Source organism: Coffea arabica, chromosome 1e, assembly GCF_036785885.1.
Source record: "Coffea arabica cultivar ET-39 chromosome 1e, Coffea Arabica ET-39 HiFi, whole genome shotgun sequence".
Taxonomy (NCBI): Eukaryota; Viridiplantae; Streptophyta; class Magnoliopsida; order Gentianales; family Rubiaceae; genus Coffea; species Coffea arabica.
In genome coordinates, this window is record NC_092311.1 from 44,303,395 (window position 1) to 44,318,739 (window position 15,345).

General features: G+C 35.7%; 2 protein-coding genes across 3 annotated transcripts; both read left to right on the top strand.

Annotated features, from left to right (window-relative positions):
- The first annotated feature begins 747 nt into the window (after positions 1 to 747).
- Positions 748 to 4,372, top strand: LOC113705599 (uncharacterized). Of its 2 annotated transcripts, none has more exons than XM_027227514.2 (10): positions 748 to 961; positions 1,094 to 1,278; positions 1,394 to 1,504; positions 1,619 to 1,675; positions 2,198 to 2,278; positions 2,628 to 2,662; positions 3,045 to 3,134; positions 3,226 to 3,382; positions 3,671 to 3,879; positions 4,046 to 4,372. In XM_027227514.2, the coding sequence occupies exons 1-9, from the start codon at positions 841 to 843 to the stop codon at positions 3,788 to 3,790; spliced, it is 957 nt and encodes a 318-aa protein (XP_027083315.1). In that variant the 5' UTR covers positions 748 to 840; the 3' UTR covers positions 3,791 to 3,879; positions 4,046 to 4,372. The 2 variants fall into 2 exon arrangements, with proteins under 2 accessions (XP_027083315.1, XP_027083319.1); XM_027227518.2 differs by having other exon boundaries at positions 3,671 to 3,843.
- A 1,083-nt stretch (positions 4,373 to 5,455) lies between these two features.
- LOC113705614 (uncharacterized) lies at positions 5,456 to 14,887 on the top strand. Its single transcript, XM_027227526.2, has 14 exons — positions 5,456 to 5,883; positions 7,539 to 7,735; positions 8,443 to 8,546; positions 8,965 to 9,031; positions 9,639 to 9,731; positions 9,814 to 9,978; positions 10,048 to 10,188; positions 10,297 to 10,374; positions 11,328 to 11,440; positions 11,537 to 11,597; positions 12,961 to 13,128; positions 13,483 to 13,584; positions 14,097 to 14,186; positions 14,391 to 14,887. The coding sequence occupies exons 1-14, from the start codon at positions 5,550 to 5,552 to the stop codon at positions 14,451 to 14,453; spliced, it is 1,776 nt and encodes a 591-aa protein (XP_027083327.1). The 5' UTR covers positions 5,456 to 5,549; the 3' UTR covers positions 14,454 to 14,887.
- The last annotated feature ends 458 nt before the right edge of the window (positions 14,888 to 15,345 follow it).

The following is a 15,345-nucleotide window of genomic DNA, read 5'->3' on the forward strand; positions in this document are numbered from 1 at the left end:
GCAGTCTTCCTAGTCATTATCCACAAGAATTTCCAGCATTTCAGTCAGTTTAGACCTGTCATCCTTGGACAATGATGAGAATAAATATTCAACACCCTAAGTACCTTGGCCATCTTGATATATGTTGGAATATGGTTGTATTATATCTATCTTTTACTTTATTTGTTAATCCAATTTTTTGTGGGAATCCTGAGTATAAATCACTTGCATGTTTATTTAATAAAACTAAAAGAAATTTAATAAATCAAAAATATTAAAGTTATATAAAAATAAAAATGAATTAAAGGAAAAAATATATATAGAAAATAGATTTGGGTATTGGGCGGGATTAATCTAAACCCATCCCAAAGTGATCCCGCCCAAGTTAGTCCTAAAACACATATGGGTAAGGTTGGATCCAAACCCATATGACTCGGTTCCATCTTAAACCCAAGCAAATCCCGCCCATCCCGCCCATTTTGCTACCTCTAGTACATATATCTACTTAACTTTAGTATTACCTTTTATTCAACTTCACTTTTCTATTCTTTTGCCTAAAAAGGAAACCTTCTTTTTTCTATCAAAAAAATTTGAATAAATTTTATATACAGTGTAAGTGTATACACTGTCACGGTTTGATAGATGACATATGAGTAAATTTTAAACAACAAATATATCCTCGCTGGGGTCACAGAGTACTTTGAACAAATATGAGGGGTGGAGAATGCAAACTAACAGATACATCATGAGGAGAAGATAAAAGAAAAGATATTTCAAGAAACAGCTGCTGCTTCTTCAGAGGACCAAGCCAACAATGAGCTTTGATTTCCACTAATCACAGCAAAATTCTACCTCCTAAAAATGAACCCTGCCATTTCTCTTCCTCTGAGATTAAGCTACTCCAATCTTTATTCTCCAAAACGACGACGCCCCACCTCCTTAGTCCCAGCAATTCTGTCTGTTCTCAGGACTTCCCAGCATGGTAAACTCAACTGCCGCTTAAACACAGCATTGTTTTTAAACATTTTAGCATAAAAATATAACCACTATAGTTTTTCTTTCTGGGATTTTATAATTAATTTGTTTGTTTATTTTCTTTTTTGGGGTACAAAAGTGAGTGAATTTGCAGGAGATGAAGTATTAGAAGCCTTCATAAAAGAAAGAGAATTCAGTGGAGACTTTATAGCAAAAGTTTCTGACAGAATTTGGCTCAAAGAAGCTATTGATTCCCTTAATACTAATGCTCAAAAGACAATTGCAGCTGATTTTTCTGATAACACTCCTCAATTTCCAGAACAGGTTCTCTCTTTTTTGGGCTTTTCCTTTTAATGTTGATTTAGAAAAGTAAGAATGGTTTAGGAAGAATTATTGTTCAATTTTGATTATTATGACTTAATTTTTGTTTTACTTGTAGGAAGTACTTGACGAAAACGAGGGTGGTGGATTTTTAAAACTAAAAAGAACTAATGAATGGGTATTGGGAGACACCCTCATTGCACCAGTCAATAAGAAGATGAGTATTAAGGTATTTTTATAAGATCGTTTGGGAATTATTTCTGTAAAGCCTTGTCTGTTATATTGTCTCCTTAATTTTAGTTTTTGAGAGTAATGGTGTTATTATTTCATTTGTAATTTGCAGGAGCTACAAAATGATAGTGAGAAGAGGAGAAAGCTCAATTTACTCAGATATGAAGCTGTATGATGTTCTGATGTGGTCAATTCTGTTTTATATTAGCTGTAATTACTATACTTCTCGCAGTTCTGGAGTATGAAAAAAAAGCACCCTCCCTAGTGTTTCTGAAAATTAGGATTTCCTGGTTGAATGTTTACTTTTCGGGTAATGTTCTCCAAATTTATGCTAAAGGTGGAGCTGGTAAGAGGTCCTGTGCCAGGTTATAATGGTTATTTGAATTTATTAGTTCTGTGCATTGTCTGCTTAGTTCTTTTGTGTTTATAGAACGTGTTTTGTTTGTTATATTGTGTATAACATTATCTGATTTTGACAAGATTAGACAATGATGAAGCAAAATAATGGAATGAATCAAAGTTAGTAAAATGTATCCTTGCCCCAGCTGATGTAATTGCGCTCAAGTTTTGTTTGTTCTTACAACATATTGTGGAGTAGCATGTACATGCTGAAGATAGCTACTTGAAGTCAGTTTTGCACCAGCAGAATTTGTAGAGAATTTCTTACGCTTTACCTATTCCCTGATTTCAGCTGAAAAGGGAACTGCTTCTGCTGACGGCGGGGATTGGAACTGCATGCGGAGGATATTGCCTAGTAGTGTTGTCTGTTGAGGTAATTGGTTTGAAGGTTAAGATCTGGAAATAAAATGGTTCTCAATGTGTTAAAACTTGTCGGTGTCCTTGTTTCTCATTGCTTGGTCATTGTCCTTAACTGCTTCATTATTGCTGAAAGCACCTATGACGTTTTAAAAATTGATTATAATGGAAGCAAACTTTTGTTCATCTTTCCAAAAATTTAATTGCTTCTCGGTAACAGAAAAGTAGATTTCATTTATTTGAAAATTTTCAGAAAGCTGTAAATCATATTCTACTAATGATAACAGCCTAACAGGTGCTAGAAAAAGCTGTTTGGTTCACATGTTTATCAAATGCATAACCTACTATGCTTATTCTTCGATCAGGCTGCTTTGAGCTATGGTACTGGGGTGCTTTTCAGGTTAGTGATTAGCCACTGTGCTTCTCTATTTAGGGATCCATCTTATGGTGTTCTTTTTACTTAAAATTGTCAAACTCAGATATTTAACAATTGCGAATTCAGTACTACCAAGTGTGCATCAGCATCGTAAAAAAAATCTACTGTCATAAGTGGTTAAAAATTCCGTCATTTGATGTGTATATCATAGCAATTGGTTTACCTTAAACTCTAGTTTACATTTGTATTCAGATGTCTAAATCCTTTAGGCATCCAGCACATTCATCTCATTTTTCTCTTCCCCTTCAAAAACTTTTACTTTTTTTTGGCAGAAGTTATCCACTCAGTTTGTCTCCAAAGGGCCTGCCACCTTACATTTTTCATTTGGTTTTTGCTAAATCTGCAGTTGCTTGTACCTTCAACTCCTGTGCCAACATGTGGACAACCTCTCGAAGAAAAAAGTTCCAGACATCTTTATGCAAAAGAAATCAAAGAAGTATTACTAAAACTTGAACTTCTTTTTCATCTTTTGCATGTGTTGAACCCAACTGAAATGCTACCTAGTACTAACATTTATATTTAACCAGGATTGGAATAAGGTCTGAGGATCTGCAAGATCTATTTGAAAGATCTATAAAGGGTACTGGCCTTGCTCTTTCATCTCCAAGGCTTGTAATTCCTGCTGCAATATATGGCTTGTGGGAATTGTCGCAGCATTTTGCCCATGATTTGCTTGATTTCCAGGTAATTTCCTTCTTATAACAGAGCAACCAGTGGGCCCTGACTTGGAAGTTCATAGTACAGGATATATTTAGTTACGTAGCAGGAAGTTCCCTTGATAATTTTGAAAGAAAGATTGGGGATAGATAGGAATTTGGTAAGGACATATAGAGATTTTTCTTTTGGATCACAAGAAACCTCTCTGCCTGCTTGCTGCCACTCTCTGTCAGCCACTAGATGCGAACTTGGAACCTGGTCGTTTCCCTTCTTGTATATGGTTGCTTATGTTGTGTTCTTTTGTGCCTTCCTCAGCTTGTACCAGCAATGCTTGGAATATTTGCATATAAAGCCGCTGCTCTGGTGCAAGTCTACAGGGACAATGAAGACCTCCAATTTATATTTCCTGAGAATGAAGAAAGATCAGGCAACTGAACCTCTGGAATTTCCAATTCAATGCCTTTGATGTTACTGGTGTTACAGAGCAGGTTGGTGTGCTGAAAGGTTTCACGCACGCGTAGAAAGTAAGAAATGTATTATAGCTTTTTGTATGTTTCTTTAGTTACTTTTCAGCCAATTTCCTACGTAGATATTATAAGCAATATTTTTTCTGCTTCTCGATTTTCTTCTCATTTCCGTTTCTTTATTTCCTGCAATATGACAATTAACAAAGCCCTATTCTATATACAGCTCCACTAATCTAACTGTGGCCCAAAAGATATGAAGAATCCTGCAATCAAGGTTGAGCTCAATCCAGCCACGAGTAAGATTTGTATGATGGGAAAATGAAGCTTCCTTTTTCTTTTTTGGGAGGGGGGGAGGGGGTGCATCCTTGGATGTTCATGGTGATATGTTAACAATGGCAATCAAGGAAGCTTGGTTGCCATATAGATAAGATTACCTTCTTTTAGATTATTGAAAGTTTAGCTGTATATAGCTAAATCAGTAATCACTATTATGTCCCTACTTCAATGGCTTTGTGCCTATTAATATACTCGTCCAAGCTTCATCTTTCCAGTTCTATTCCATATGGCATGTTGAATGAGTAAAATTGACTGGTATACTTTGTATAGGTGGTTGAGCCGTTACTCAAATATTGTAAAGTTTGGTTTGCTATAAAATTTATCTATCGTTTCCGATAAAAAAAAAAAAAAAAAAACCAATGACTGCCTTAAGTTTGGTGCTACCCCTTTTTCCTCCTTGAACCATGCAACTTGATGAAAATTCTAGTTTTTCAAGATTGTAAATCCAAATTCAGATGATATCACATGGATTTGCTGTTCAAAAAATTAGTAAATATATGACAATAAATATTAAAGGGACTTACATTTTATGTGAACCTATCCAATTTTGAGATTAAAAAAAAACAGTTCTGATTACCAAATTCTACTTAAAAGTGATTTAAATTCTTCAACATGATCATGGTATTCCACTGATAGGTTGCATTTGAATTAAAGCATTATTACATGATCTTGACATTCCATTGAAAGGTTACTTCTATAATGTGATCCTTTTTTCTTTCCTTCAATTTTTTTTTGTAAAAATACAATGAGTTACATTTTTTAAAAAGGTTTAGATGTTGTTTTTCCACTCTTAAGGGGCCAAAATGTAATTTAGTTGAATCTAAGGTCCATGTGTAATTAATCAAGAAATCTCTATCTATTATCTTCAATAATGAAATTCAAAAAATGCTATTTTTTAAATAAGATTTTTCTAATACACGCTCATATTTATTGTTCCCTTGTATTTTGATACTTTTTTTTTGAATTAATTTCACTCTTATAAAAAAATTAATAATTATTTTAAGTGCATAGGTTTTCTTTCAATATTTTGCGGCTTTTGCCTAGAGGTCCATAAAACACAAGACAAATAATTTGGGTTAAAATTTCCAAAAAAAAAATAGTGAATAAAGGTTTTTACCACAAAAAGGAAAAAAATACAATTCTTTGCCAAAATAAACACACAAATAATTACCATATTAATAACTTCTACTTAATTGATAGTCCAATGATTAGTAGCTGCACAAAATTAAAAATTATCCAATCCATTTTTTTTTATTAATTTTCCGAATCAAATTAAATCCTCTATTATTAATTCCCAAGTCCCAACCCGATCAAACCTCAAACAAAAGCCCTCGCTCTCTTCACTCTTACCTCTATCTCGCTCTCTATTTCTCATACTTGTGCGTGTAACCATGGGGAGTAGTGAGAGAAAGTCGGCCGGAGTATTGGAGCCGACAATGTACACGGCGTCGATGATGGCGATGGTGGTGCTGATTGTGCTCGCGGCATGTGCTGACCTCTGCGACGGCGTTACGGTCGTCGACGTCTATCGCCTCGTTCAGTACGATCTCGCCGGCGTTCCTTTTGGATCTCGATTCGCCTCTCTTAATCATCACGCTGCTTCTTCTCTCTTCTCTTCCGGCGCCGGTAGTGGTAGTGGTGGTGGTAATTCAGCTGCCGCAGCTGATCTCTCGCGTACGGTTTTGATTCTTCCGCTTCGTGAATTGAACCTCACTCTCATTCGAGGTATGCTTCTTCTTGAGTTTCTTGTTAGTTCTTTTTGAGGTTCAATTTTTATTTTTTTTAATGGAATTTCGGTTCTGTTAAATTGCTTTTACCGGTGGAAAAGGCTATATTTTCTGTTTTTGCCAGTTAGACTTAGGTAGGATACGGAATGCTGATTGGAATTTAGCTGACGATTTTTAAAACCTACACGTGTTCGAGTGGTGCGGATATTGTTGGAGAAAGGAGCGAAAGTGATGCCTTAGAAAATCGTGATGTCAATAATGGTTGCCTCATTTTATGGTTTAGGACAATTAGTTACGGAATGGAATAATGATATACTATTGGAATTAATTAGGGTAGATGAGACGACAGACTAGATGGACAAATGTAATGAAACAGAGAGAGAAAGGGACTGGTTTGGTCCCTGGTGCAATGCAATTTATGGAAGTAATTTTGATGTTTATGTCTTCAAAGTTTCTTTTAGAGTGACTACATGGATATGACCGTTTGCAGCATCCAAACCAAGTTGTGAGAAGAATGCTTAACTTAACGAGAAATTTGGGACCTGTATTTTCTCTGTCAAAAGAAGTAAAAATAGGTGAACGCACAAGAATATTTATATTTATTAGGATGGAGTGGACAAACTGAAGCCTTCTGATAAAATTTTGTGCTTTGGTATTGGACAATATATTTAAAAAGCTCAACTACTACAAAGTACTCATTTTTCAGATCATTCATGCCTAGAATTTTGCATTTATATTGTGTATCTATTGTTATATCCATTTTACATTGGTTATATCAACAAAGAAACTGCATCAATCAGAATCCCGTAACTCACCGTGAGTTTTACATCATGCCGGAGCTAAATTGAAAAACAGATCATTTGAGCCACTTTTAATAAGTTAACCTATTGAATGAGAAATCACAAATTTGATAATCAATAGAGTTTCAAAACTTATTCTTGCAATGAGGTTATGGAAAAATCTGAAAGCTTCATGTAGATGACGATAGGCTGTTTGAGTGACAATCCACATGGAGTGATAATGATGTTCAATATAATAATATATCATTTAACAGGTTTGTAGATGCATATACTTGCAATCGTGTGTCTGAATTTGTTAAATATAATATCTAAACAATCTCTTGCTGGTCAATATAGAGGTTCGCTTTGGGCTTAAAATGTACTATACACATATTTAGTGAACTAAAGGCATACTCTTGGATGCTTAAACAGGCTAATTCTTTTTTTCTCCCCTTGTTTCTTTTCAAATTTCAAGTCGTGTTAGTGTATGCTTTTGGGATATACTCTGGACTTACTTTAGGTTGGAAAAAGCTAATTCAGAAGCACCTCTGGAGATGTTATTTGGTAACATCTATTCTTTTCAAAACATTCACGGCAGAATTACCCTTTCAATTTTCAAAAGTATACTATTGTGGTCTACCATTTTGGCCTACCATTTTGAGAAGCTCTAGAAAATTGCAAGGAAACAAGAACAGGTTCTAATGAAAGGATTAACCTTGCATTATAATTTAGGTTCTGTTTTCTTATTTGGTAAGTTTTTTTAATTTGGGTAGTTAATTTGGTATCATCTTTAAGAAAAATTTTAATTCTTTGAGCACAAGAAAAGGAAATATTATCATCCATGTAAAATTTGGTTTGTTCCTCTGTTATGCAGAATATATTGGACAAAGAAAGATCTTGGGTGGTTTACTTCTTTTACTTCCTTCTATATTTAATCCTGAGAATGTAGACAATATGGGTGAAGCTGATCATTCTACATATACGGGTGAAGCTGATCATACTCCTGCAGAAGATGTTTCAAGGGACATCTTAGTTGAACTTGAGCAGTTGCTAATACATGCCAACATTCCTGTGAGTGGATCAAATGATTTACAGTTTTCTAAATTTTGGTACTGACTTGCTGTTGCTTTTTTTTTTTTATTGATTCTTGAACCTGGCCACTTGTCTTTTATCATGGTTTTCATGCTTTTTGTGTTGCCTTTTTAATTTCGTTTTGTTTGAATTGTTTCTTCTATCTTTGGAAGTGGATGCCCTTTTGGACATTGGTGTGACATCACAATTTTGCTGTCCAAGGTTTGGCGTTCTCTGGCATGATATCTACAAAGAGTCAAAAACTAAATTTTGGTTCTTGTTTTGTTTTGATTGATAGACCACAGCATAGAAGTCCGCTATGTTTGGTATGGGCAGTGAATATATGAGAACATCGATCGTAGTATCTCTTTTGTGCTTCTCACCTGCTTTTGGGTTAATCATACTTTGGTCTTTATCTATCTGCTTAAGGTGGTGGATAAAAAACAATCTAATAGAAAAGAAAAGCCTTCCACCTCGCCAAAGTGGGAAGAACTGGAGATTTAAGTTGGAATTTCAAGTGATTTTTGTGTGCCACGGCCACTTCCCTTACTTGAATTACAGCTTGCTTTTTTTTGGAAATGCCTGAAAATTGGTATTCTGCTAATCCCAATGATGATCTCTTAATCTTCTTTTGTTGAGTCAAAGCTTAATGTTTGTGTCTTACTAACATAAGTGGTGGTCTTTAATTATGTGTTATGCTCTTGCAGTATCCTGTTTATTTTTCTTTTGAGCATGACGATATCAATGCTGTGCTGGTGGATGTCAAGAGGAATGATGTTACTGGTCAGCCTGCAACCGCGACCACAGGCGGGTTAGTTGATAAACTTGTAGCCCATGTTTCTAAATTTTTTATCTGCTAAATGCTGGAGCATTTTAATTTGGGGAAATACCAAGATTAGACAGAAAAAATGTCTATTTCTGTTTTTCATTTATATATGTGTGGAAGCACTTCAAATTGCTATTGTTTTATGTCTATGCGAGATGTTTATCATGTGTGATTCGCTGGTTTTCTTTTGGATGTAACCATTATTATCAGATAGGTCTTTGTTGAAATTTTGCATTTGGATGATGGTTGGCATATTGGCATATTGTTTGAGTACATTAAATCTCTTCCATGATAGACAAGATTCTCTATTTCGGAATATTATACTGGCTTGGGATATTGTGCACCTGGTGCCTTGAGTTTTATTATCTGAATTAATCCTTTTTTGACATCTTAATTATTTCAGGTACAAGCTCGTTGTTGCTGCTCCAGAACCAAGGAAAATAGGATCTCCTGCCATCACAAACATTCAGGTATATGTCACTTTTGCCTTTTATCTTCCAAGTGTACAGTTATCACGAACTGCTTGAGTTAGGTGGGGATGCATTTAATTACAATAGTCAATCATCTCAAATTATATATCTTTTATATGTGCAGTTAATATAAGTCCACCTTGCCTGTGTGCTTTGATTGTCATGTCTCTAAGCTTGCTTGGAGTTGATCTATGCTCTTGTATTTTTATTTTTGAGCTGATTTATTTATTCTTATTTTGTTCTAATCTCAGAGCAAACTGTTTGGTGACCGTCTGGGACTATATTTATGATGTAGGATTTCTTGTCCGGCAGTGGAACTTTGTTTGCCTATGAGCTTCTGCTAACAATTATTTTGATGTCACTTGATTGAATGCTTTCTTTTAGTTTGGGACGTTAAAGTTTTGAGCTTGAACACTATAGGATTGAGTTTACTGCATAGTATTTTTTTGTAATGAATTTTTTACACAACCTGCATCAATATAATCATGTCTTCATTAATTATTAGATGGTTCTAGCTATATCTCTGGTATAAGTCACTTGTTATATATGGATACTGCTCTTGATCTTTTGAAGATAACTTAAGCACTTGATATTTTTCGGATTACAGGGATGGTTGCCAGGACTGAAAGCTGATGCTGATTCAAATCAACTTCCTACTATTGCCATAGTGGCATCATACGACACGTTTGGGGCTGCACCTGTAAAATGCTTTCATATGTTTGATATAGATCTTCAGGTTTTTTATAATTACATCTTATTGAAATTTTTACTGTCACAAACAGGCACTGTCTATGGGAAGTGATAGTAATGGAAGTGGTGTTGTGGCTCTTCTCGAGATTGCTAGGTTGTTTTCCATTTTATATTCCAACCCCAGGACAAGAGGTAGATACAATTTACTGTTTGGCCTGACGTCTGGTGGGCCCTATAACTACAATGGAACTTATAAGGTAATTTGTTCTCTGCATATCTTTTCAATAATTTATGTCAATGTTTGATTTTGAATTGTTGTTCTCCAGCGGCTTCGCAGCTTTGATCAACGTCTACGTGAGAGCATTGATTATGCTATTTGCTTGAATAGTATTGGCTCATCAGGCGACAAGTTGTGGGTTCATGTGTCAAAACCTCCAGAAAACGCATACATAAAGCAAATCTTTGAGGTGCTCTCCATTCCTCCACTCAAAAAAAAGTATATCTATGGAGATCAGTAATATTGAGTTCTAGCATCTTGCAGTGGTACTTCTGGTTTGACGGGAGGTGTTTTGCAGGGTATTTCTAGTGTTGCTGAAGAATTGGGGCTAGAAGTGGGTCTTAAGCACAAGAAGATAAACATCTCTAATCCTCGAGTAAGTTAATTCAATTGATTATATCAGAACAAGGCATAGGATGGCATTGCTAGTACATATGTGAAATAAAAAACGTAGGTCAGCTATTGTTTGATTAGATGATTAAATTAATTGTGAACATGTCTTGTTCTGCTTTTGGGATTGATGTCTATATAGGTGGAGCTTACAGTTTAGGTACACTTTCCAGAGAATATATGTGCCTGTAGCCTACAATTCATCATGGGGACCATTCCCTGTCCTTTTAAAACTCTTTTTAGGTTCCTATGCTTTATGCAGTTTGTTATGCTTAAAGAACTTTCTAGTCCTGTTTCTACCGCTCGTCTGGAACCATGTCACTAGAATGAGGCTGTGGATAAGTTGTAAATTATGATAGTAAAATATACTTTTGTCTTTTGCTTGTTAAAGCTATGTCTTTCTTTGACTTTTTTGCCTGTTGATCCATATCATTCATTGGAGACGATGAGTTGAAGTGAGTTACTGCCTGTCAGTTGGACAGCTTTATGCTTGTCTTTCTACAAAGGAATGTTATACTATGGGATGAATATCTATCTTAATGAAGAAGTTAATTAATGAAGATTATGAATAATACATCATTGGAAGATGACAGATCCTTCTAATGAATGTATAGAATTCTAGAAAAGTTTCAGTTACTTCAAGGATATGCTGGTGGCATTCATATTGAGCATATATCCATACTTGCTTAGTGGTAATAGAAAATGAATATCTGGCTGTAGCTTGTATGGTGATGGCCAAGAAATGTTGAGGTAGAGATTGTGCTGCCTGTTAAACTGTAACTCATATGTGCATTTTCAAATTCAGCGGACTTCTTTTTTTTCCCCCCTGCAACTCATTAGGTACTTGTGCCTTTTAGAGATGGTACAAAATTGAGCAATTTTTGTGCATGGGATTTTCTAGTGTTTTGATTCTACACTAATGCATTTAAAACGCTGTAGGTAGCCTGGGAGCATGAACAATTTTCAAGGATTCGGGTTACAGCAGCTACACTCTCAGAACTCTCTGTTGCCCCTGAGTTGCTAGAAAGCACTGGTGGTCTGTCTGATAACAGGTATTGGAACTTGAGCCTTCTTATATTTGTTTTTCCATGGGAACTCTTGTTCTGTTTGAGTTAGGCATTTGATAAAGTAACTGGCTTATTCTGCAGACACTTTGTGAATGAGGCTTCAGTAGTTCGAAGTGTCAAGTTAGTTGCGGAAAGCCTAGCGGTAAGGCATCAACATTGGTTTTATCCTCTACTAGGAATTGTTGTTCCATCTAATAGATTGCATATTGGGTGAACATAATTTTTATTGGTCTGTCAGACATTAACACCATCATGTGGACCCTCAACACTCTTTACTGATTATAGAAGCGTGACATTTTCTAATGAGTGTCCTGTAATACAAGTCACTTGTCTAGCCCGAAAATGTAGGCTGTCCTTGAAGTTCATGCCATATATATCAGATTGCCTTTGCTTGGATGAGTGCAAACTAAATGAATCACTTTGAAAGCAGTCAAATTGTGATCTCTGATAGGGTAGTTAGTAATGCTTCTTGCACTGCAGGAATTTTTGTACGCTCAGTTTGTGACCTTAGGTTGGTTGAGACTTCAGTTGGTATTTAACTTGAGCTTTTGCTTTTGCTTTCAAGCTTGGAGTCAAAGTAAAATTTTTTCCTCTAATATTTTGACAATTAGTTTGCCAAAAAGGTAAGTCTTACTGGTGGAAAGACTTGGGGCTTGTAACAGTTGCTAGTTGATGAGCGCATGCTGTTTTCTCAGTTGATATCAGTGACATGCCAATTGATGAAACTGAATTATTAGCCAACCTGCTTATCCCCTACCAAAGTGATGGCAGGAACTATGACCAAAGAGTGTGTATGTGATGAACTATGTTTGGATTTCTTTTAAACCTATTATCCTACGGCTTCTTCTAGAAAGTCCTATTTTATATTGCTGATGGTGTTTAACTGTAGAGTTGCAAAGGATTAACAAACCCGTTTTATGCTGCATTCTCTTGTACTTGATAATGGGAAAATAAAATCTATTAGGAAACCAGTTTCTTTTATCTGATACCCTCTACCTGAAAGTTAATGTCCATTTGGTGTATGCTACCCTTTTTTAGTTCCCTAGAGACATTTAATTCTGATTTGGTATGTTCATGATTTAGATACTTTTGTTCTAAAGTTCCAAAGGATTTTGATGGTTAATTTGTCCAGTTGAAGGTTGATTAGAAGAATACAATGGTGTGTGCAAGTGGATTTAAAGTCCATGTCTGTTTTGAAATAAAAATCAGAAACAAAATATGTTTAGTCAAATATGAATTTCATTTTATTTGCATTTTAACTTCACAACTTGCATATTTACGTTAATCACAGCTTAGCCTTGTTAGTTTTGCATTCATTGATTACTGCATTCATCCATATAATGCTTACTTATTGGCACTAATCCTTCTGATTTCTCAGCTTTTCTATGATGACCTGATTTAGGTTGATAGTTTTCTGATTTGTGATCTGTGACAATGCATTTGAAAAACAAGTGTGTGTTACAAAACTTTTTAGTTTTCTAATGAAGTGGTTCCCTCGTTTCCAGAGGCATATATACAACCAGGACGGGAAAAACATCAATATCTTCGCTGATGATAGTAGTTTGGCTGTCAATCCTTCTTATATACGTTCATGGTTGAACCTTCTATCTACAACACCACGTGTGGCACCATTTCTTACAAAAAATGACCCACTCATCATGGCACTTAAAAAGGTTCGTAACAACGAACTTGAGTATGTTGTTTTATTTGTGAATTTTAGTTTGTTGCTAATATTGGCTTTGGTGGCTTATACTTTATGGACAAGACAACCAAAAGCTATTCCTTGGCCTGGACTAGTTTTGTTGCTTGTAATGTTTTTCCCGTATGAGCTTATGACAGCTAATGCTCTACAAACAGTTTGATAGCTTTCAATTGATAGGCTAAATTCAGTTGCTTCCCTTTCTACTTAGCATCTTCGTTGCTTTTGCATCTGTTTTTTGTTTCTTTATCATTGTTTAAAGTTTCATGTACGTCTTTTAGCCAGTATGTTTTGCATTTATCAAATCTGTGCTTCTGCATGTTGGCAGGAATTGACAGAGCATACTGTTGAGGTGAATGTACAACATGAGGTGCTCGATGGGTTGTTCACTTTCTACGATTCAACAAGTAGTCAATTACATATATACCAGGTGACTGGATAACTTGTTTCACCTTTTTTGCGATGCGTATACACATTCACACTATTGCACGTGTAGATTCAGAACAAATTAAATACTTGAAGAAAAGAATCTTGGGAAAGAAAGTTGAAGACTAGACAGGACAAGAAGTTAATTGCTCTGCCTGATAGAATCTTGTATTTGTCAAAGAAGAAGCATATGGAGGAGGATATAATGAATCAATGAGTAGGTTTCTTTGACAGCAAACTGTTGGCTTGGAATTTGAGTCTGGATTCATACTTAGTTCTGTTAGCCATGACTCGTGGGGGTGCTCATTACGTCTGAAAAATAGTATCTCAGGTTTACAGTGCAACTTGTGAATAAAAGCCTCGTTTCTTGTCCTTCCTCAAACACTATGCCTTTCCCACTGTGTGTGCCATTGTCGTTGGTGTTGAAGATCTGGCAATTAATGAAGCTACTTTCGCTTGATAAGTTGTTTTCAGGTGGCTATTGAAATGACTATTGATTAACTGATGTCATTGCAGGTGGCCAGTGTGACATTTGACTTGCTTTTGCTACTCGTACTAGGATCTTACTTGATTATTCTTTTCAGTTTCCTTGTTATCACAACCAGGGTATGTCTTTCGAATTGAAATTTATTTTTATTTTTATTCAGTCTACTTGGAATTCATTTATTTATTATTTTATGTCTCCCTCTGGTCATTAATTCAGTTTGAATTGAAGCCTTTGGTGTTCTTACCTTAATCCTAGTTAAGCAATATGAATACAAATAGCAAATAAGAGAGAATGACATGTAAGCTCGTGCATGGTATCTGCAGGGTCTTGATGATCTCATCAGCATATTTCGTCGCCCCCCCTCGCGAAAAGTAAAAACAGCTTGAAACAAGAAACAGGATGTTTAGCAATGGATCATTGCACCCTTGGGGGTTGGCATTTTTAGCCTGAACTGGAACCTGCATTGGATGAGTACTTCGTGACCTCTACTAGTATGTAGATCAGGCAGCCATCTCGAAGTAGAATTTTTGCAATCTAGCACTGATGTTTAACGAGGGAATCATGCATCTCCAGAAAATTTTGTTTAATAGGTGTAATCTTGTAGACTTACACAAGAAAGGCTGCGGCTTTCATGTTTTAGCGCTACAGGACCAAGCTGCCAGTCTGACTATAGATATGAAGGCCAATCTTTGACGTTTAAATTAAATCTTTCCTTTCATTAAATGAAGACTCTAGTGCATGTATTCTCAAGCATGATGAACTTGATTTCTCCGAAGGAAACAAGAGCACTGCTTCAATAATAGAGAGATGATTTGGGCGACTTGCTGGTTTGACCGACCTCGGACAAAATATGGGTTGAATTAAACTCATGTGGGGATTTTTTTTTTTTTTTGAATTAAACTCTTAAACATAATATTTGTGTTGGTGCGTGTTTTTAGGGCATAAATTTCAGAAGTTAAAACCTCTTTATGTTTTTTCAATTTTATTATTCTCTTCAGATTGAAAATGTTTGTATCTGATAATCTTGACATGACGCCGCCTTTGGGTTCTCTTGTTCTCCCACGGAGCGAGGAGTAAAGGCAAAAGCGTCCAGAATTTTGAGCTCTCGAACAGCAAAAAAAACTTTTATGATACCTTCGCATCTGAAGACATTAATCACTAACCATCCAATGTTACACTTACCATGAGACCTTCAAACATCAATTGCTTACCGAAGAGACGGTTATTTGAAACCAGCACTCTTGGTGGCAACGTATTGATCGATGCGGAAAATAGTTA

Coding starts and splice junctions, on each gene's coding strand:
- LOC113705599 (XM_027227514.2), top strand. CDS start 841: ATGAACCCTGCCATTTCTCTTCCTCTGAGATTAAGCTACTCCAATCTT. Junction 2,663..3,044: donor GGTACTGGGGTGCTTTTCAG/GTTAGTGATTAG, acceptor CTAAATCTGCAG/TTGCTTGTACCTTCAACTCC. Junction 3,135..3,225: donor ATGCAAAAGAAATCAAAGAA/GTATTACTAAAA, acceptor ATATTTAACCAG/GATTGGAATAAGGTCTGAGG.
- LOC113705614 (XM_027227526.2), top strand. CDS start 5,550: ATGGGGAGTAGTGAGAGAAAGTCGGCCGGAGTATTGGAGCCGACAATG. Junction 13,585..14,096: donor GTCAATTACATATATACCAG/GTGACTGGATAA, acceptor ATGTCATTGCAG/GTGGCCAGTGTGACATTTGA. Junction 14,187..14,390: donor TCCTTGTTATCACAACCAGG/GTATGTCTTTCG, acceptor TGGTATCTGCAG/GGTCTTGATGATCTCATCAG.